This window comes from Coptis chinensis, chromosome 3, assembly GCF_015680905.1.
Source record: "Coptis chinensis isolate HL-2020 chromosome 3, ASM1568090v1, whole genome shotgun sequence".
NCBI lineage: Eukaryota > Viridiplantae > Streptophyta > Magnoliopsida > Ranunculales > Ranunculaceae > Coptis > Coptis chinensis.
In genome coordinates, this window is record NC_141458.1 from 61223369 (window position 1) to 61247365 (window position 23997).

The 23997-nt window shown below is 41.0% G+C and overlaps 1 protein-coding gene across 1 annotated transcript; it reads left to right on the top strand.

The window, feature by feature from the left end:
- The first annotated feature begins 11795 nt into the window (after positions 1-11795).
- Positions 11796-12242, top strand: LOC147510289 (uncharacterized). The gene has a single exon (XM_086598072.1). It carries the CDS (start codon positions 11796-11798, stop codon positions 12240-12242), a length of 447 nt encoding a protein of 148 aa, XP_086454198.1.
- The last annotated feature ends 11755 nt before the right edge of the window (positions 12243-23997 follow it).

The window sequence follows — 23997 nt, forward strand, 5'->3', positions numbered from 1 at the left end:
TTAGCAATGGAGATCGTCTGTTGGAGTAAGCACTAAGTGGGTAAAGAATTTCTCTCTCTGAAAAATACTATCATTCTTGAACATGCTATTGATTGATTTTGTGGGTATATCACCTGAAAACCCTCACAAGACTATAACTCATCCTTTTTGGGGAACTTAAAGGTTTAAAGCCTTGTTGTATATGGTAAATGCAATCGTGATGCCTGTAAAAGTGAGTTAGGATTTTATTTTTTGTTATTAGGATGTGATTTTGATCACTTATCTATTTTTTTTATCTTATTTGCTAAGAGACTAACAGAAGGCTAGTTGGGAGTTGTGATAAGTGCTCAAAAAGTGTAATTTAACCCTCGATTATGCCTCTTGTTTAGCCATATTAATGGACTAATAGTGTTTGTAAGTTATGTTTTTTGATTCTACAGATGAAAGAGAGAGTTTTGTGGAATATTAGAGAAAAAGGGGTAAAACGGAGCAATTCAGAGCATTTAGGATCACATGGGAAGCCCGTGGACAATCATGGAGAAGGCCAAGGAATTGAAGCTATTAAAGATGTAACTTGGACCTATTTTAAAGCCTATTTGGAAGCCCAAGGCTAAAGGATTCGTTGCTTGGACCAAAGCCCGCAAAAGAGGATAGAAGGATAGAGCAAAAGAGGGAAAATAGACTTCCGCGTCTGGGACGCATGGATCGTGCGTCCAGATGCATGAAACGACACTGTAGCCACTTTCTTCTCAGCTTTGTAAATAAAGTTGGACTCTGAAAGAAGTTGATTTGTACTAGGAAACAAATGGCAGTTTGGAATGCTTCTAGACTCATTGTAACCCCTATAAATAAAGGACCTAAGTGCCTTAAGCAATTTGCCAATTCACTTATACTCTTGTCTCCAGAACTTGAGGTAGAGAGAGATTAATAATAAAAGATTCGGTTTTAACTAATTGAGTCTTAATAAGTTAGTCTTTCTAGTCTTATATTCTTCGACTCTTCTTCTTCTCGTTCTTCGTGTTCTTCCTTCTTTACGGAAGGCTAATTTTCTCATTCAAGGGAGAAGATGAAGCCAGTGCTTAGGGTTCGTTGATTCTTCTGGTTCATGGTATCCTCTAATCAGGTTAGTTCTTTATATTTTTAGTTATTAGTTCCATTTCCCAGACCAGGGGACGGAAGTATAGATTAAGGTTTTTATTTATTACAATCGAATATCATGCTAGTTTTGGGTTTTATTTATTGCAATTGAATATTTGCTAGTGACATGCTTTTATTTATTGTAATTGAATATAATGCTAGAATAGAGTTTTATTTATTGTAATTGAATATTATACTATTATTCTCTACTTTTTTTCTAATTGTGTAGTGTTTTAGAGTAAGGGAAGTATTCCTTGTGTTTGCCTTAGATGGTGATTCATTGAATAGCTACCCAAGCTCACATAAAAGGAAAGAAGATATTAATAGCATAAACATAGGAACAACCTTAAGTAGAGTTATTCGTTAACGATGTTTCATCTAAGAGGGCATCGACACTCACTCGATTGCCTAATTGTACTCTACTTGTGAGAACAACCATGAAGCAAAAGGTCATTGAATCAAAAGTATTGGTGGATTCTAATCTCTTGAATTCCCTCTCTTATAAATTCTCAATAGTTTAGTTAGTTTAGTTTAGTTTAGCATTAGAATCTACAATATCTATAATCATAGTTTTTAATCCCTCAAACCCCCTTTCCAGTCCTGTCCTTCATATAAACATACACTTAAAATTGGAATGGTACCCTACTCATTCTTTACTTATTGAGAGATAATTAGGTTTTGATATGCTTCTTTTTTGTTCAATGACCATCATCTATCTACATTCCATATACCATCCAACATACACAAAAAGAAGTAGTGTTAATCGTGCATAGTCAGAAGGAATATTAATTGTCTAGAAAAAAAAAATTCTTGATGTGATTCTTCCATATCCAGTCAACCCAAACACTCTCTTCCTTTGCAGTGACCTTGAAAACAAGTCCGCAATATGCACTTTTATTCCAAACTTTCATATTCATAATACACAACCCCCGCCTTCCTATTTCGATTTGCAAATGGTATGTATACTTGCTTGATAGAGGCATCTTTTCGAATCAGTACCACTCTAGAGAAAATTAGCACACATCTTTTCAACTTGTTCCAACACAGCTATAGGTAGAATAAAGGTTCTGGACCAGTAAATATGGAATTGGCTAAGCACAGAAGAAATTAACTGTAATCTACCTGCATGAGACAAGAACCTAGCTTTCCAATCAACAATACTACTAGTGACTCTCTCAATGAGGGGTTGACATACTCTAATGCCTAGGCAAGTAGAGAACAGAGGTTGACCTAGATAACGAATAGGAGGCTTCACCAGATCAATGTTCAAGATATTTGCCAAATCCAATCTAGCCTGCGGACTCAAAGAACCAGTGATGTTGGTTGTCTTGTGAGAATTAGTATGAAGCCCAGTAGTATCCCCAAACTCCTTGAGACAATCTTCGAGAGAATAAATTAATTGCACTTCCCCTTTGCAAAAAATAAGTACATCATCTACGAAAGTAAGGTGAGTAACTTGTGTTTTCTTGCATTTTGAATGGTACTTCATTTGTTTGGAACTGATTTTTTCTTTGATTATAAAACACAAGATCTCCATTACCATGACAAATATGTATGGGGAGATGGGATCTCCCTATCTAAGTTCTCGAGCCCCAGAGAAATAACCCTCAGGTACACCATTCACGAGAACTGAGTATGAAGGTGAAGAGATGCACATATATATCCATGACATGTATTTAGGTAGGTGCTGAAATCTTTTTAGCATGAATGAGACAGTGTCCCAACTTACCGTATCATAGGCCTTGCGAATCTCAAGCTTGACACAACATCTAGGAGGCCCTCTCTTTCGATCATAGCCTATGAGGAGTTCATGTGAGAGTAAAATATTATCCTGGATAGATCGATCAGGGATAAATGCTGACTAATTGGAGAAGATGAGAGAATTTATAAAGATTATTTTTAATCTGTTGGTAAGCACTTTAGAGATACACTTGTAAACAGTGTTACATAGTGCAATAGGTCTGAAATCCTCCACTTTAGATGGGTTGCTCACTTTGGGAATGAGACAGAGAAAGGTGGCATTAACTCCTCGGGGAATCTTGTTAGTTATGAAGACATTCTGGACAGCTCTTGTAAATTCTGGGCCCACCACATTCCAACAATGCTTAAAGAAAAATAGATTAAAACCATCAGGACCTGGGACTTTGTTATCCTGCATTTCAAAAAAGGCTTGTTTGATTTCCATACCAGCTTCAAGTTGGTGTTGCAGAGAAGGATGTACAACATCTTTAACTTGAAGTTACATAAAGAAGTTCTCCTCACTGATAGCTACAGGCGCAGAACCTAGCAGTGCTTTATAGTACTCAACATGAGGCCAACCACTTCATGTTGACTAGAGATAGTACCGTGGTTAGAAGAGAAAGACCAGATCTCGTGCCTAGCCTTCTTTTCTTTAAGAGAATTAAAGAAGTAAGTGGTAGCTCTATCCCCATCTTTCATCCAGAGACAATCACTTTTTGCAACAAATTGATATCTTCCGTATTTGGGTTATGTTGTAGAAGCATTTGAAAATATCTCTACATACTTTAAGGATAAAGCATAGTACTATTTGGGGGTGGTATAGTAACACTTTGCAAAAAATAGACATTTTCTATATAGTAGATATAATTGTATATTTCTTCATTTCTAAAAAAAACTTTGAAAAAGACCAAAAATATTTTTCTATTTAGTATTAAAAAGTTTTGTTTCATTTTTCTATGATGAATAAAATGTTTAGAAGTCTCATTATAACAATAGAGTAAGGATTCGTTCTTCGAACTTAGACTAATATATGTACAATAGTTTCTACATCTTTTCATGAATGGCATGCATCAGCAGTTGTTTGTATATAGCAGTGGGAGACCAATGTTAGAACAATTAAGCTTCATATCTTGTGAGAATCTAGCCAAAAGACTCATCTGAATGATTATTGAGTGATGACAAAAAGGATGTTCGGATAGAAAGACCACACCTCCACTGGCTTGATCACCATGCCATATTCTAAGAGAGAATTTAGGCTGTTTTTGGATCGATACAGCCAAATAAACGTTAAAAACCCAAACAGATAGTTTTTCCTCTAGTTATCCCCTTTGGGCCTTCACCATTTTCTAAAATCCTTTTTATTCTTCACCAAAAATTCCTAACCCATTACAACACACAATAAAAATCTTATCCAACTGATGAGTTGAGAACTTGATGGATATCAGAAAAAGGGAAGAGAAGACCTTGTAAAAAATAGATCAGTTAGTTACTTCGAAAAGAAAAGAAAAGAAAGATCCATCAAACTAAAAAAAAAAAAAAAAAAAAAATCAAAGGAGTCAAAAATCGAATCTCTCAAAAGTTCAAAATCAAAAGGAGGCAATATCATAAACAAAAAGAAACAAAAAAAGGTTAGAACTCCCAAAAATTCAAAATCATATGGAGTCACAAAGCCAAAGGGCTAAAGAATCACAATTCAGAAGCAAATAACAAAATGAGGTTCTTCTATAGTTACACGTATCTTGAAGACCCAATTTCTCAACTTATAAGATTTTGTTTTTCCCTTCCTTTTTCTTTCTAAACCATCACCCAGGCCCGTAACTCTTAATAAAACACATCTAGCTCAATTAGGAATAGGATTGTGTGATAGTAAGTGGCAAGCGTGATCATTCGACCCTAATTTCTTTGGACGTCATTTGGGTATGTGAGGTGATAAATGTAAAATATATATAATTCTACTCACAAATAAGCGATGAAACTAAATGCAAGTAAAACTAAAACTAAACTTGTACTATATTTATCAAAGATTATTCTACTCTCTAATCTATCAAAATAGAGTGGAGTAAAAGATTTGTTCCACTCCTAGTTCTTTAGCATTCAATGTTTTCTACTATTATCAGTCCTAGCCAAAGTTAGCGAGAGTAATGGTGGGATTTATACTACGATGCAAATTATGATAACAAGATACGAATAATGAAATGACGGAAATACTAAGGTTTGAATCTAGATAAAGGATTAGGGGAATTTGATTCCACCTTGAATCCAACTTAATCAACTAGCATAGATGGTTGTAATCTAATTCTTATGTTCTTACGATAAAAATTGGTCATTCTAATCCCTAATCATTCATGTCAATCTTTACCAACTAATGACTAGTATGTGAGGAAGTTCAACCCATTCTCATGGCGAATCAACTACCTTCTAGAGTGGAATAGACTCTTACAACTATTTCTACACTACACAATCAAGTTTTCATCAAGGCTTCATCAAACCCCTCTAATGGAGGTTTAGCCTTGATTCATCAAACTATCATTTCCATATGAATTTAAAGTAGACATCCTATAAAGATTCTAACTTTACTAATATAAACTTTCAATTCAATAATTCAAATCTAACTTAACAACTAAGAAATGATTAACAACTAAGTAATTTAATTTAGAGCTAAGTACTTTAATAAATCAAAACCGAAATTATGAAGAACTAACTATTTTATTGATCTAATGAATAATAAAACAATGATTCAAATAACTAAGTTAAAACAAGATATGAAAAACTAATTAATTTAATTGAATCTAGCTCTAGAAATATCCTCTAATGGCTACTTTCTACCTAACCTAATTCTCCCTTAAGAGTTAAGTCTCCTCTATTCAAATGGAGGAGACCAGATTCACATTGTCATGTATGGGCTGGGGAGCCATGTTTTGGGCCAAAAAATCGAGCCCAAAACCCAATCTCTTAAGTCCACAGGGCCCTTTTCAACTGGATCTGACTTCAGCAGGCTTTTCATATACTTTTGCTCCTCCAATTGGGTTAAAGTTTGGACCATTTGAAATCTCTTTCCGAGCCGGTCGTTTTGACATAAGGTAGGCCCAATTCCGAGGCCTGAGTCCAAATATACGGTCTTTTGAAGTTCTGCTAACTTTTGTGTGATGTTTCTGCCCGCGTTGACTTTGACTTTTCAGCTTTTGATCGGGCTTTATAATGCCTTTTTCTCCTTGAATCTTGGATTTTAATCACAGAACTTCTTAGCAACCAACTCTTACTCCTTTATCTAGCCAAAGTGGCACATTTCTACAAATAATTGACTTCAATGCCTGAAATACATAAAACACGTAATCAGCATTAACTCTTATTTATTACTCGCATAATTGGTCTAAAAGTATTATTGTTAAGGGGTTAAAACTACAGTTTTGGGCTCTTATCAAACCACCCCCAAACAGCATTTTGCTTCTCCTCAAGCAAATATGAGAAATTAGCATAAGTGACCAAAAATAGAGTTCTAACTAATCTCGTTTCGCCGAGTGCGATTGCATTGACTATATGCAACAAGGCCTTAAACCACTAGGAATTCGCTAGTGGACGAGTTATAGCCTCATGGGTGTTTTCCAGTGAAGGTACTCACAAACTTCGTTTATACTACAATGACTAAGAAATAAAACTATTGTTTCCTTATTTAGGCTCCCAATTATCTATATATCTCACTAGCAATGAATAAAGAATAATCAAGTCGAAACCTAAGCTAATATATGCATAATAATCAATCATCTACGAATAAACATATATACAATGAGTAATACTATGAAATGCACTAAATGTCAAGACAAAAACCACTCTGATTTTTCCGCTCAAATTTAACTACTCCAGTGTGCAGTGGACACACTTTACCTTACAATCTCAATGACACACAAGGAAGCCGGAGTCGATCAAACACATCTGCCACTTGCTATCACACTAACCTATTCCTAATTGAGCTAGAAGTCTTTATTAGGTGTTGCGGGGATTAGGAGATGGTTTAAGAAGGAAGGAAATGGATATTCAAAAAGGACAAGTCTTAGATAATAGAGTCTTCATATTATGTAACTAGAGAAAACCTTGTTCTTTACTTTTGCTTCTACACTTTGTTTCCATCCTTAGCCATTTTTTTTTTTAATTTGGCCTTTGACTCCTTTGATTCTATTATTTGGAGTTCTAACTCTTTATTTTCTTTTATGTTTTTATTTTTTTATTTGGATGGAAAGTTTCTTTTCTTATCTGAAGCGACTAACAAATTCTTGATTTCAAAGGTTTTTCTCTTTTATATTCTTCATCTCTATTCTCAGACTCATTCTACAATGGGTAGGTTGATTTTTTATTTATTTTGTTTTGTTTTTGTAACAAACCCTCTAATTGCATAAATGACTTTACTGTAGGATCAATTAACAAGTTGCATAAATAGATCTATCTATAAAAATGAGAAATAGACCTGGAATCTTGAAGTTTAGCGGCTGATTTTTTTTCGACACCAAGAACGATAGTGTCGAGCCCACTGACGCCAACAAATGGGAGTTTCCTTTTGCTAACAGCTTCCCAAAGCGTATTCGACTTGAAATAGATGACCGTCTGGTGAGAAAATCTGTGATTGCTTTCGATCATTATCTTGCCTTTTTTCTTCTTCTTCTTCTTGCTTTTTTTTTCTTTTTTTATAGAGTGGAGAAAAAGTTTTGCGGTTCTACTTGAGAAACAAGACAAGACCCGATCCAAAATTTCAAAGTATGAATATTGGGTTTCATGGGCCGGAGGCCCGTAGTAAGAGATTAGGTCCGTATGTATACACTACTGTAGACATGTGTAAATTACTACTTCATTAGATAACTGCAAGTAGTGGGGGTGAGCAGAGGGTGAAGAAGAGAGAGAGAGAGAGAGTTGGAAAGTGAAAAATAATTCATAAGTTTGAATTTCTGGCTATATCGATCCAAAGAGGGCCTAAATTTTCACTTAGGATATGGTTTAGTGATTAAGCAAGTGGATGTGTGAATTCTCTATCCGGATTTTACTTCTCCCTTGTGTCATTTCTCAACTTTTTTCACTCATATAAGGCTTCAGGCTATATTCTCACAGGATTTGTAGAATAAGTACTCTAGCCTAGATTTTAGAAACTTACTGCCAACAATCATAGATACTCATGTAACATATTTAGAGATAGATGCAAGGATTATTACGCACATATTAACCTAAGTTTCTAAAAATTATTCTAATGCAAAAGCTACGTGAGACTTCTAGATTATTCAGAGCATAGAAAAAGAAAACAATACCAATATTCCTAAGTGTATAGCAGAAACTTTTTATTTATATTTTTAAAATTTTTGAATTTTTACTAGAAAACAAGTTCATATTATACATATCTATATCCTAACAGATGCCTTAATTACACGTGTTTCTATGCCCCCAAACAAAAAACATGCTCTGTCCTCAAAGTATTTAAATAAAAAGGGTAGAGAAATACCATGGAAATGTGTGAAATTCTGGAACATCTGCAACACAAAGTTAAACATACTAATATAGAAAAATAAAAACTTACGCAACTCTATAGGAGTTCCACCCGTTATGGGGTTAATAAGAATTAAATTGCTTGGGACATAAGCAGACACTAACTAAAATAAAAACTAACCTCCTCTCCCGTTTAAGCATCATCCTCCTCATCCTCTTTTATAAAGAAATGAGGTTCCTTCGCATCCTGCCACGCCATGGTAATTTGCCAGGCTTCACGCCATTTATCGTCTACTATAGCTAACCTGTCAAGCGCCACTTGGTTGGATGGGGTGTAAGGTGTAACCTGATGAGGTTGTATCCTCCACCCTTGCCAAGTCATTGCACGGAACGATCGAATAATACAATTGGTGGGTCTCACAATATCGACCCCAACCCAATCCATGAAACTGGCACAAAAAACAGGGAAGAAACATAGCATAATACGGCAAATTAAAATAGGCATAAGAAGGTACTTATGCCTCTTGCTATGGGATCAGGCTAAACTAGACATTAGGGCCTGGGGAATATCATAGAGTGTATGTCCCCCAGCTAAACCAAGGAAAATATCACAAGTTTCGTCATTCACAGAAGAATAACGCCATTCCCCTCTAATGTTTAGCATGATCCAAAACATAACATTGCTCACGTTCATAGATAGGCTACCAAGGGCGAAGTTATAATCCCCTTGGTCTTCTATCCTAAAGATTCCTGCTGCGTAATGCTCATGCAAATCCTCATAGTTATACATGTACATATTATCTACCAAATAGGCCCATGAATCTTGTATTTCGGCGGGCATAACAAGTCCAAGCACAAAGGCTAGCAAGAACCTGGAAATTTCCATCGGTTCATCTCTGATGGTGATGGAGAACACTTGTTCTCCATCAGGTCTATCAAAGAACTTACAATTATCATAAAAATAAGATGTAAATGCGGGAGAATAAAGTTCATCAGGACTTACCAATAGTGGCTCCCAGCCTGCTTGTATGATCACCTCTTGAAACCACGCACCTTAGGTGTCACTTTGGAACAAATCTTCAAAAGACTGCTCTGGTAAGAGACGAGGGGATGTCATCACAAAACAACTTTCTCGAACAGCTGCAAACAATCCTGGAACAACCCACAAAAAATTAGAATTTTTTGTGCCTACGGAGGTAAGGGCGTAGGTGGCGCTCAACTATGCATTGTATGGGCGCGGGTCATGCTCAGGAGCAAATGGAGTTACAGTGTTTTGGGTGCGGGGCGCGCTCAAATTTGGTCTGGGTAGGGCACGGGTCGCGCTCTGCACTAAATCAAGTCACAGGTGGTTCAAGCGCAGGTGGCGCTCAACTGAGGCACAAGTCGCGCTCCGTGCACCTTGAGTGCTGAAGGTAAGAAGAAAAAGAGAAAAAATTGAGAGTGAAAGGTGAGAGTGCAAAGTGTAGCGACCCAATTTATGATGGCCGGCGGTCCGGCGGCCAGTGGATCCAGAAAGAGGACATACGTTGGAATGAGAGGCGTTCTAGAAGGGTTGGGGACAGAGAAGTCGAGCGTGAAGGGGATAAACACCGAGAACCGAGGACTGACAGGGGAAAGCCACGAACTAAAGGTGGGGCTGGCCTAGAGTCGTACTATCAGGGCACGTTCGCTACACGAGCAAAGGAGAAAACCCTAGGGCCGTACGGGAACCCTACACGCGTCAATTGATGGACCAAGAGATGGAAGGACAGATGGAGGGCATAAGAGAGAAGTGAGGGATTATAATTAGAAGAGGAGAGGGGAGAGGAAGAGGAGGAGAAAAAGAGGTCACAACATTTGGCGCCGTATGTGGGGAGAGAGTGAGAAGTAGAGAGATGGCAACAAAAAGAAGACTGGGCTGACTGAAAAAGGCGACGGTCACCGAGATGGACGTGGAGTCAGTAAGGAGTGAATGGGAAGAGCAAGGAAGGGAAGAGACAGTAATGTCAGAGGCGGAGGAAACAAGGTTGTTACATGAGGAAATATCAAGGTTGAGGGAAGAAAATGAAAGGTTGAGGAGAGAGAAAGAGACAATAGAGGAGTCAGAAAGGGAGGTGTTGGAAGCGGAGAGAGAAGAGGAAGGGGGGACGGATGTGGCAGAGCAGATGGTGGTTAGAGTCACAAAGGAGCAAGTGAGAGAAATGATTGCCAGCGATCTGAAAGCTAGTTTGGAACAGGCCAAGGGCATGGGGGGTGCGGCAATCCAGGTGGTGGCAGACTGGCAGGGTTGAACCACAACCCACTGGCAAACGCAATCTGGAAGTCTGAGGTGCCGAAGAGATTCAACCAGCTAAGGTTCGAAAGGTATGATGGGACTGGAGACCCCGCGGACCATATTCACCATTTCCGGCAGCAGATGCCGCTATGGCAGGAGCCACGGTATGACGGGTTGAGGTGTATGATGTTCCCGACAAGCTTAAAAGGGGGAGCATCTGATTGGTATTATAGATTATCTTCGAAAAGTATTAATAGCTTTCAGGAGTTAGAGCAGGCCTTCATTGATCATTTTATACACCAGAAGAAGCGAGTGGTTGATATCGCAGCCTTGTTCAATGTAAGACAAAGGTCCGTAGAATCGGTGAGGGACTTCTTGTGCAGATTCAAGGCAGAGACCTTAAAAGTGGAGAATCTAGATGAAAGGACTGTGGTGATAGCTTTCGAGAGAGGATTGCGTCTGGGAACGAGGGTACACGAGTCGGTAGCTAAGAATGAAATTGCGACCATTACAGGATTTATACCCGAGGGTGGAGAAGTACATCAGGTACGAAGACACCATGCAGAAGGAGGTGAGAAGGCCGGGGAAGGCAGTGTTATTGCTAGAAAAAGGCGAGGACCGTCGGCAATATGAGTCATCGGACAAAGGAGGCAATGGATACCGAGGACATTCTTCGCGGTCCGAGAGGGGCAGAGAAGAGGCTAGGAGGGAGAGCCGAGACAGAAACCCCTATCGCGAAGTAGAACAAGTGCCACTGAACAAGTCGCTGAGCGAGATACTACCGTTGATTCAGAATTTGCAGGGGTATGAGGGTCTGCGAACCAAACCAGTGGAGGTACAAGGCAAGCCCTATTGTGCATACCATCAGATACATAACCATGAGACGGACGGCTGCTACACATTGAGATGGTTGATTTAGAGGATTATAGGAAAGGGATTGTTGAAAGAGTTTATAACAGAAGAGGAGAAAGTAGAGCAAACACCAACCCAGGGAAGGATATTAGGAACGATCAACATAATCTTCAGTGGAGAGATATTGAGCCACAATGCACACTGGGACCAGATAAGGCGAGCAGCGAGCATACATCATGTCCACGAGTTGACAGGCCATTCGTGGGCAACCCCCTGGTCCACAAATGGAAGGGGAAGCATAATGTTCACCAATGCGGACCTTTAGGCAATTGATTCCCCGCATGAGGATGCGTTGGTGATCACGGTGGCGATGGGAAATTACATGGTAAAAAGGGTGTTAGTGGACTACGGCAGTATGGTGGATTTGCTATTTAGAGGGACAATGGACGAAATGAAGATAAAAAGGAAGCAGTTGAGGCCCTCACCGACAAATTTGTATGGGTTCAATGGAAGCATGATAGAACCTTTAGGGGAGCTTCTGCTCCCAGTGACCACGGGACCAGTTATAGTGTTCTCGAGGTTCAAAGTGGTGGATGCCGATTCACAATACAACGCCATCCTAGGAAGGAGGTGGATTCATGAGATGAAAGCGGTCCCTTCTACATACTACCAAGTGATCCGATTCCCTACTCCTACCGGGGTATATGGGGTCTGCGGGGATCAGGTGACAGCCAAAAATAGTCATCAGAGTACAGTGAAGAGACTGATCTGCGGTTCAGAGGAAGAGACTTTGCATTCCAGGAAGAGGCAAGCATAGCAATTACAGTGCACCACTCGGGAGGAGTCAGCGGAGTCGGCAGAGGGACCGAAGACATTTGACGAGATATGATTAGTGAATTTAGGGGAAGGCGATGGGGAGAAGTTCACATCAGTAGGTTCCAACTTGTCTGAGGAATGGAAGGTTAAGTTAGTATAATTTTTGTCTGACAATAAAGAGGTATTTGCGTGGACAATTGAGGAGATCACCTGATTGGACCCAGAATTCGCATGCCATCAGTTACATATGGGGGAAGACGCTAAGCCAATAAGACAGAAGATGCGAGGCATTAGGCCGAAGTACGCCGAAGGAATTCGCGAAGAGGTCGCAAGGTTGAAGGGGGCAGGTATAATACGAGAGGTGGCATTCACCGACTTGTTGTCGAATGTGGTCGCGGTGCCGAAGAAGAATGGCAAGGTCTGTATGTGTGTCGACTTCACTGATGTGAATTTAGAATGTCCTAAAGACAGCTACCCCATGCTGAGAGTAGACAAGCTGGTGGATAGAACCACAGGATTCAAAATATTTTCTTTCATGGACGCATCGATGGGGTACAACCAAGTCGCCATGTATGGGCCAGATCAGGAGAAGACAGCCTTCATGGTAGAAGGCGGTACATATTGCTATACAAGAATGCCGTTTCGGTTGAAGAACGCTGGGGCTACATTTTAGCGGCTAGGGGAGAAAATGTTTGAAAATAAGATCCGAAAGGGGATTGAGATTTACATAGATGACATGGTGGAGAAGAGTATGTCAGAGGAAGAACATTTAGAGGGTTTGAAAGAAACGTTCAATATATTGCGGTCATAAAATCTAAAGCTTAACCCAGAGAAGTGTACATTCGGGGTTACTACGGGGAAGTTTCTGGGGTACATAGTTACTTACCGGGGAATAGAAGCAAATCCTGAGCAGATAAGAGCCTTGGTGGAGATGTCGTCGCCTCAAGACGTCAAAGAGGTGCAGAGACTTGCGGGAAGGGTCGCAGCTTTGAATAGATTCATCTCAAAGTTGTCGGACAAGAGTAGGCTGCTGTATCGGTTGCTAAGAAGCACTCCGGATTTTGTATGGACTGCCGAATGCGAGGAGGCATTCCAGGAGTTGAAGACTTATCTAGGTAAGGCCCCTCTGCTGTCACGACCAGAACAGGGAGAAAAACTTTACTTGTATTTAGGGGTCACGGAGTATGCAGTTAGCTCTGTGCTAGTCAAAATTGTGGGTAAGTTAGAAAAGCCGGTGTACTTCCAAAGTAAAACACTGTTGGATGCCGAGACCTAGTATAGCAGAGTAGAAAAGTATGCCTTGGCATTGGTTTTCTCTGCCTTGAAGTTGTAACCATACTTTGAAGCGCACTCAGTAGTGGTAGTGACAAATCTTCCTTTAAAGTAAGCGTTGAAAGCGGAAAAATCTGGGAGAATGCTGAAATGGGCAGTAATGTTGAGTTCTTATGAGATACAGTATCAAATCAGGACAGCGGAAAAGGCGCAGTTGGTAGCAGAATTCTTAGCAGAGTTCCCAGCGGAGGACCCCACCTGGGGAGAAGAGATGGTCATGGAGCCGGAGAAAATCGTTGAGCAGGACTGGTTAGACCCCTAGGACCATAGAAATGGGTGGAGAGTATTCACCGATGGGTCAACCACAGACGCTTGCAGTGGGATAGGAGTAGTATTGGTTACGCCGGAGAACAGCAGAATGGAGTTAACCATGAAGTTAGGGTTCGCGACATCCAACAATGAGGCAAAGTATGAGGCGGTAATAGTGGGTATGAGAATGGCAGAAGATGTGGGGGTAAAAGAGCTGACGGTGTATTCGGACTCAAATTTGGTAGTGTGCCAGGCAAATGGGGGGTTTGCCACGCGATGTCCACGGATGGTAAGATATTTGAAAGTACTGCGAAAGAGGGCCACCAAGTTTGCAAAGATCATGTTCGTGCATTTGGGTCGCGGCGAGAACAGACATGCCGATGCCTTAGCATATGTGGCCGCTGCAATACCCGGGTCTGAAGAGAGAGTGATAAAAATAAAGCAATTGGAGAAACCTAGTACCGAGGAAGTGGAAGGGGAAGGGGCGGAGATATCTCAGGCCGAGGAGGAAAATGGAAGTTGGATGAAGCCTATCAAGAGTTTTTTGTCTGGAGACTTGGTAACAGATAAAAAGGAGAAAAGGAGGTTGGAGCAAACTTCTCGGAGGTACGTCATAATAGAAGGAGAGTTATATCGAAAGAACTTTAACGGGCCTTTGTTGAAGTGTCTCGGGGCAAGGCTAGCCCTAGAGGTGCTGGCGGAGTTACATGAGGGAGATTGTGGAAGTCATTCGGTGGGCATAACAACGGCGCACAAATTGATAACACAGGGCTACTTTTAGCCCCACATGAAGAGGGATGCCGTTAAATACGCTAAGCGGTGTGATAAATGTTAGAGATTTGTTCAGATGATCTTTGCGCCAGCAGAACCACTACATAGTGTGTCTAGTCCGTTGGCCCTTTGCGATGTGGGCAATGGATATAGTGGGTCCGCTGCCCATGGCCAGCGGCAAAAGGAGATTCATACTAGCAACCACAGACTATTTTACCAAATGGATCGAGGCAGTATCCCTACAACAGGTGAAGGAAGCACAAGTGATCAAATTCTTACGGGAGAACATCATCTGTAGATTTGGGTTGCCATATATTATCATTGCGGACAATGGAACCTAGTTCACAGGATCCAAAGTGCAAGCATTCTTACAAGTATACAAGGTGAAACAAGGGTTCTCAGCTCCATACAATCCAGAAGGCAACAAGCAAGCAGAGTCTTCTAACAAGACCATTATGAACAATCTCAAAAGAAAGCTAGAGGATAAAAAAGGCGCGTGGGCAGATGAGCTGCATCATGTTCTCTGGGCCTACAGGACAACGCCTCGAACGTCAACCGGTGAAACTCCCTTCTTTTTAGCTTACGGAGTCGAGGCCGTGATCCCCTTGGAAATGGTGGCAGCCACAATGCAGACAAGAGCGGTGGAAACGGGACTGAATGAGAGCATATTGGCAGCAGATATGACTTTAGCAGAAGAGAAAAGGGACGCGGCACGTATCAGACCAGAGGAGTATCACCGATGCCTTTAGAGACGGTATAACAAAAGAGTCAAGCAGTGACAGTTCAAAATAGGCGATTTAGTGCTGCGACGAGTGACACCCAATACCAAGAAAGAGAACGACGAAAAGCTGGGCCCGAACTGGGAGGAGCCCTATACAGTGGTCGGCGTAGGAGGGGCTGGAACCTACAAGCTGCGGACAATGGAGGGAAAAGTACTAGAAAAGCCGTGGAATGTGAGAATGTTAAAAAAGTTCTACGTTGGAATGTAATAGAAATCCATAACAACACACTGGAGCTGTTTGTAAATATATAATACAATGGCACTTTTGGGAAGTAAATTCCGCCCCTTATGCGTAAATTCAACAATCATACTAAACACGACTTGGGAGAAAGAGATATTCACGGACGAGAGGTCCACAATCAAAATTGGGGCAGGAGGAATTCACCCCAACAGGCTTCAAGTCCTATTATAGCTGCGGAGCAGGGAGAGCCATCCGCGGAAGAAAGGCCTAAGCTGCACCTGGGGGCAAAGAGAGAGCCCCAACGGTCGGCGAAGCCACTCCAAAAGAGAGGCCGCGGGGGGGATGTGCCCTTCGCGAACAAATTGTCCAAATCGTGTCAACGGCAGGTTGAGCTGCCCCAACGGACCCCATAGTATATTAAAGCCTGCGAAATGGGATGAGCCATTTGCAGATGAGATGCCTGGGTCACACATGGGGGCAAGAAGAGAGAGGGCCCCATTGAGGACACCGGCGGGTGAAGAGAGAGTAGGGAAGGAAAGGGATGACTAGCAGCATTTCGGGAAAAACAATAATTAAAGCCAAGAGACAACACATATAATGCGGGGAAATAAAACAATTCCAAACAAAATAAGTGCACAATGGAAAAATAACAACGGCGTACATAGTCAGATGAGTTAGTTACAAAACAACTAGCAAAATAACAAGATAGTCAACATAGGGGCTAGTCTAAGTTCGGTAGTAGGGATTCAACAAGGGTTGGACGTTCAAGAGAGCTCGAGGCATGGTCTGGAGAGGTGGTCTCACATACAGGGTTTCCGGCAGCGGATTTGGAGTAGCAACATCAACTGAGTCAGAAACAATCGGATCCGCGGCAACTGGGACTGTGACAACAGGGTCCTTTGACATGGGAGAGTGAGGTTTTTCTAGGAGGAGTTAGCCTTCTTTGATCAAGCGGGCATGTTCGTCAGAGAGCTTTTTAGCCAGACGCTTATCAGCTTGAGCTTTGAAGCTTATCCGCAGCTGCTCCATGTCTTAAGTGTGTTGCAGAAGGAGGGCGGCGGTACTTTCGGTATGTTGGAGGAAAAAGGGCTTCCCGCTGCTTGCTCAAGTGGTCATTCACTCTGTCCATGAAGTCTTGATGTGAAGCTTCAGCAGTCCTTAACTCATCCTCGGCTTGAAGTTTGGCCATGTTCGCAGCTTCTAGATCGGCTTGGAGGCGGGCACAGGTGGCCCTCAGTCCATTAGGACTGCCAACCTCCTTCTCTAATGATTCCACGGTATTCAAGGAGGAGAAGAGGTCGAGGATCATGTAGGACATGTCCAAGCTCACCTGGCAATGAAGGAACAATCAGAACAATGGATAGAGCAGAGAATGGTAGGTGGGGAAAGAGGGGCGTACCTTCTCCCAGCCGGTATAGAAGGAGGTGCGATGTTGTTTAAAGGTCCCAGTATCTGCATAAGCCAAGTCATGAGGGAGATGGGAACCATAGAACATAGCAGAGGCCACAACTAGATTCTCCAAAGCAGAGTCCTTGACATTGACAGAACGGCCGCGCACCTTGAAGGTGGGGCAGAAAATTTCCGGAGTTGCAGACCCTGGGAGTGATTGAGCAGTTTCCTTGCTGAGACGCTGCATCTGGGAAGTGGGGTGAGGAACCGCGGAAGGTCTTGTGGAGGGGGAGGATCTACTATGCTTGAGGGGGGGCTCGTCGGATGATGGATCCACGGACGTGTGGGGGCCAGCTGAGGCCGAGACAGTCTGAGAGGTAAGAACCTCTGTCACTTCATCGTTAGAGTTACTGTCATATAACCTAATCTTAGTGACATCCATGGGGGAAGGCGGGGAGTCTGCAGGAGGGGAATTTGGAGGAATATATTGATCTTCCCAATCAACAAGGGAGTGGAAGGAGGAGGGGGTATATCGGCAAGACTGAGAAGGAAGGGTAGCAGTGGATTTTCTGACTATCTCTGCTAAAGCACGGGCCTGGGCCTGGGACTTGGTTGTTTTCTGAGTGAAGCTGCGACTATGCGACTTACTCTTGGGAGGATGGGATGCGGATGAAGGAGGAGGGGAAGGCCAATGCTTTCATTCCTTAGGGGGCAGTGGACGATAGAACGGGGCGGAGTATTTACCCAAGGTATGTAGAGGTCTGTCAACAAGGGGGTTCTGTGGGAGAGATCTATACCAAGAACTACAGCTTGAGAAGAGCCCAGGTTGCGAATATGTTCAAAGACCGCGGATGTCACGCCAGCATAAAAGCGGGATTTTGAGTCGGTCTTCCAATTTGTGTAAGAGAAAAATAACGATAATGAGTAAGTCCGCAGCACAATCGACATAAGAAAGAGAAGTGGTTAATCGAACTCATCGCGAGGCAGAAAAGTGAGATGATTGAGAGTCACTTCATAGGGTATATCCGCGGACAGGAAATTACTGGAGACATACAGGGGGTAGTGGTGCCAAGTTTTGTCTGAGGTGGTGATTTTGAGGACAAAAGATTGTTTACCGGGACGGACACAGAATAAGTGGTATCCCACGCTCACGGCCTTAGTGCTTTTGCGTATATAGTAGTGAGAAATTATGTCGCGGAGGACTATCTGGGGCTCGCGGTGGCAGTTGTAGTGGTTCGTAGCATACATAATACGCCAGAAGTTTCCTATACCTTGGCAGGGGGGAATGTTGAAGTGGTTGCATACTTCAACATTTAGTAGAGACATCGGCAGCCGTAAGCCAGAGACAATTTGGCTTACTGTGGCCACGAGACATCTTGGTCTGGGGGGAACTAAATGGGGGAAGTGGGTCACGTCAGGCACGTGCTCAAGGAGGATATCGTCTGGAATGCCATACCCAACCCTAATCGCTTCTAAGTTAGGTCGACGGGAGCATGGGGGAGGTGGTGGAAGTTTAAAAGGCCTCCTAGTGGTGGAGAGGGCCGCGGTGGGATCTGATGGAGGAGGGGACACCTCCGCATATGACCGCGAAGAAGGCGAACCTTCTGATTGGGAATCCGACATCAGGGGAGAATTAAGGAAGATGAACAGTTCATGAAAGGAAATGCAAAAGAGAAGGGAAAAGACTACCAACCTGATGCACCGATCCAAGGGCAAGAACGAACGTCCGAGCAAGCAATGAACGGAGAAATGACGGGGGAGAAGAACTCCAAGAAGGGGGAAGGGCTGAATGTAAGGAGGAGAGGGGGTAGTGGGGAAAGAGAAAAGGGAGTAAAAATGGCGTTTGGTGAGAAACAAGGAGGAGAGTGAGAAGCAAATGAGGAAGAGAGAAGGAGCGAGCGGAATTTGAAGTGCAAAGGGGGTAAAAGGGTAAAAGGAGGGGAGCAGAAACCAAGGAGCCGTCAGTTAAACCAGAGGAGGCACGACACATGGAGGAACGGGAAATGAGGTGGTTCAAACTATGCACACGTGGGACACGTGTACGGATAATAATGAAGCGTGAAACAGAAGCCAAGAGAAAAGGCGGGCAAAGATGGGTTCTCGAATCCACGAACATTCAGGAGGTTCGCGGACTCGAGAGGGGGCATTGTAGCAACCCAATTTATGATGGCCGGGGGTCTGGCGGCCGGTGGATCTAGAAAGAGGACATACGGTGGAATGAGAGGTGTTCTAGAAGGGTCTTGGACACAGAAGTCGAGCATGAAGGGGATAAACACCGAGAACCAAGGACTAATAGGGGAAAGCCGCGAACTAAAGGTGGGGCTGGCCTAGAGTCGTACTATCAGGGCACGTGCGCTACACGAGCAAAGGAGAAACCCCTAGGGCCGTACAGGAACCTTACACACGGCAACCGATGGACCAAGAGATGGAGGGACAGATAGAGGGCCTAAGAGAGAAGTGAGGGATTATAAATAGAAGAGGAGAGGGGAGAGGAAGAGGAGGAGAAAAAGAGGTCACAACACAAAGTTTGTAGTGTGGGTTGTGAGTGTAGAATGAAAGAAGTATATATAGGGTTTTAGTTTCTAAAACGAATCGACAAGTTGCCAAAAAGGTTTAAGGCCATTGTTGAAAACAAAATATTTCCAAAACCTAAAACGGAAACAACCCATATTCGTTATTCTAAAACAAATCTAATATCTTTTAGATTGAATTTAGAATAGTAACTTCCTAACTCTTTGAAATTTCATCCTACCACAAAATCTAATCATAGACATGCCAATATCGGCAACATTCCAAACAATCACCGCAAAACTACTTCTAAAATTGTGGATCATATAAAAATCATGTTAGAAAAAATAATACCACCCCCAAACAATTCGGGAAGGTGGGATTAACACTAAAATCAACCCATAATTTGAAAAGAACCAAATTAAATTAAAATCGAAATGCAAATACGATTAACTACCGAATTCAAATTTAACTACTGAATTTAACAACTTAACATCCAATCTACTAAAAACAATAAAAATAACACCAATCAATAAACAACAAGAAATCTAGCTACGAGATGAGGAAGGGATAAGAATAGGAAGTTGAGTTTTCAAGAATGAAAAAACTAAACACCCCAACCCCAAACAAATTTTATAGAATAGAGTTTAGAAAATTTGTTTTAAACGTGGGTCTTTTAAAGTCAGATTCCCCTAGACTTAATATGGGGTCATTTTAAGTCAGATTCCCCTAAACTGTGCACACCCTTAAACAAACAAGAAACTGGGGTGGCACAAAATAGATGATGCGTGGTCAACTATAAACTAATAGTTGAAAGAGTTGGGGGTCTAGCCATAAAAAGATGATACTAAATGCACCTCCAAACAGAATGAAGTTGTATAAGTGGAAGCAATCATGTAGAAGAATGAAATAAAACTTATGCAACCCATCAAAGAACATATGCAAACCATCATGTTGTAGCTGTTTTAAAGAGTTAGAATGACCTAAAAGATGAATTAGTGATACTTTAAGTGAGAAAGGAATGAAGTATGGATCCTGATGTCTTCCATGAGGCTCTGATGAGGAAAAATAAGACAAACTAGGTTTCACACTACACTCGGTCAAAGCTTGCTTCTCAACTACAGGAATGGTGTACTCATGGGATTGTGTGCTAGGCAAAAACTCTTCACTGTGAGGGTTGAAAAAATTATAGAGGGTCTCTGAGGCAATAGGCTCAAGTGCAAATTCGAGGTTCCTCTGAAATGGTGGGTGAATGGATGGTTTAGTTGTGATAGATGGTTAGATTTTAAGAGGTGCTAACTCAGGTAGATGGTGGGTGGTTGGTGGTTTATCAGTTGGTGGATCCCCACATGCTCTTAAGAAATCATAGAAGTCTTCATCTAGCTTAGTTGAATCCATAAAGTTGTGGTTCGTGGCTTTATCTTTAAGAAATTTATCTATTTCTTCCATTGTTATTTCCTCAGCTGCCAAACTAAATTGAGATTCACATTGTGATAAAGAAGTTACTTCCTTTAATTCCTGCACATAACCTTGTTTATGCTTTATATTAGAATTGTTAATCTCTATTTCCTTACCCTCTTCCTCTAAAATACTATAAGTATCCTTAATGGCATCATTCGAATGTGTCAAGGAATCATCAAGCCGAGTGCGGTTAGCAAACACAAAGGCCTGGACAAGCTCAACCGGAGGGTCCATATTAAGAGAATGCCAATAGTTATCAAATTCTTCCTCCGTCACATCTTTATAAATATCTTCTAATGTGCCATCATTATATTCATCTTCAGATGGATCAGTGGGAGGTTCCTCGAAGGCATCTATCGAATTTGAGTGGTCATCCAAAACATGTCCTAAAGATCCGTCTTCAAGAATTTCCTCATCCAGGTGGGGTGTGGAGTCAACATAATGGTTAATGGGATGGTCATGGAAAGGTAATGATTCATGAAATTCAGGGTAGGTCTTAACTAGGTCGAATGGTGTGGTTATGGGAATAGGTTGTTCTAGTTTTGTGATAAAGATAAAATTGATAGTTTTACCTACGAAATAAAGCGATGAAACTTACAAACGCAAGTAAAACTAAAACTAGATTATGATCCTATATTTTTATCAAAGTTTCCTACTCTCAATTCTATCGAGATAGAGTGGAGTAACAAATTCGTTCCACTCCTAGTGCTCTAGCATGTAATTGTTTTCTAATCTAATTAATCAGTCTTAAGTCGATGAGAGCTTTACGAAAGTGATATATTACGATACTTACTGAATTTGATTACTTAAATTTAACTACGAATACTATGGAAATATGATTGTTTTGAATCTAGATAAAGGATTAGAGGGGAATTGAATCCACCTTGAATCCAACTTAATAGCCTAGCATAGATTCTTGTATCTCGATTCTTACGTTCTTACGGCAAGAAATTCGAGTTCTAATCCTTAGTGTTCATGGCATTTCTACCGAGTACTAACTAGCATGTGAGGTCGTCCACCCATTCTCATGGTGAATCAAGACCTTCTAGAGTGGAATAGATTCTACAATGCTTCTACACTATGCCACTAAGCTTTCATCAAAGCTTCATCAACCCCTCTAATGGAGGTTTTAGCCTTGAATCATTCCGCAATCATTCCCATATGAATCTAAACTAAACATATTATCAAGATTCGAAATTTACTAATCTAAACTAAACAATGATTAAATTCCAATTAACAACCAAGAAATGGTAACCAACAATAATTAAAACTAGATATAATAGATTGAAATAACATAATTCGAAATTGATAAAACAACTATTTTATTTATCTAATCAATCAAGAACAATGATTCAAAGACTTAATCTAAAACAAGAATTGAAAATGGAACTAAAGCTTAATTTAATTAATGAAAACAGATCTAGAATTATCTATATTATTTTAGGTCTAACTAGCTACCATTAACAAAGAGCTAAGCTTTGGTTTTTATACTTTCAGATCCAAAAATCATGCATGGGCTTGGAGCCATGTTTTGGGCCAGAGAATCAGGCCCAAAACCCAATTCTTTCAGTCCAAAAAGGCCTCTTCAGCTGCAGTTGGCTTTAACAGACTTTTCATCCACTTTTGCTCCTCTGATTGGGTCAAGGCTGGGACCATTGGAAAGCTCTTTCCGAGCCGGTCGTTTTGACATAAGGTAGGCCCCATTCCGAGGTCTGAGTTCAAAGATACGGCCTTCGGAAGTTCTACTGACTTGTGTGTTGTTTCAGCCCATGTCGACTTTTCAGCTTTCGACCGGGCTTTAGGAAGGCTTTGTCTTCTTGAATCTAGGCCTTTAATCACGAAACTACTTAGTAACCGACCTTTGCTCCTTTATCTTGCTAAAGTGGCACATTTCTGCACATAATGGACTTTGAAACCTGAAATGCATAAAAACACGTAATCAGTGTTAACTCTTAATTATTACTCACATAATTGGTCTAAAAAGTATGATCATTCTGGTTAAAACTACAGTTTTGGGCTCTTATCAAACCACCCCCAAACAGCATTTTGCTTGTCCTCAAGCAAAGATGAGAAATTAGAATAAGTGACCAAAAATGGAGTTTTATCTACTCTCCTTTCGCTGAGTGCGATTGCATTGACCATATGCAACAAGGCCTTAAACTACTAGGAATTCCCTAGTGGACGAGTTATAGCCTCGTGAGAGTTTTCCAGTGAAGGTACTCACAAACTTCAACTATACTACAACGACTAAGAAATAAAACTATTGTTTCCTCATTCATGTCCCAACTATTTATACATCTCACTAGCAAATGAATAAGAATAACCAAGTCAAAAACCTAAACTAATATATGCATAATATTCAATCATCTATGATACAAAGATATATACTATGAGTAATACTATGAAATGCCTAGTAAGTTCGTTTCTGAAAACTCGGAATAGCGTCCTTAAGTAGGTCCTCACATAATTATCAAGACGAAAACCACTCTGATTTTTCCGCTCAAGTTTCGCTACTCCAGTGTGCAGTGGGCACACTTTACCTTACAATCTCAATGACATAAGGAAGCCGGAGTCGATCAAACACATCTGCCACTTACTATCACACTAACCTATTCCTAATTGAGCTAGAGGTCTTTATTAGGTGTTGCGGGGATTAGGAGATGGTTTAAGAAGGAAGGAAATGGATATTCAAAAGGACAAGTCTGAGATAATAGAGTCTTCATATTATGTAACTTAAAGAAAACCTTGTTATTTTCTTTTGCTTCTATACTTTGTTTCCATCCTTAGCCATATTTTCTTTTTCTTTGGCTTTTGACTCTTTTATTTTTTTTTTTTTTGGAGTTTTTATTTTATTTCTATTTTTATTTTTCTTTTCTTTGGATGGAAACTTCTTTTCTTATTTTCTGAAGCAACTAACTAATTTTTTTGTTTACACAGGTTTTTCTCTTCTTCTTTCTTCCTCATTCTATTCTCAGACTTATTCTAAATTGGGTAGGTTGATTTTTTTTTTTTTTTTTTTGTTTTGTTTTTGTAACAGGGTAAAGGATTTGTGGTTTATGAAAAGCTAAAGAAAGGCTCAGAGGG

Excerpts from the sequence above, each read along its gene's own strand:
- LOC147510289 (XM_086598072.1), top strand. The coding sequence starts at position 11,796 with ATGGGAAATTACATGGTAAAAAGGGTGTTAGTGGACTACGGCAGTATG.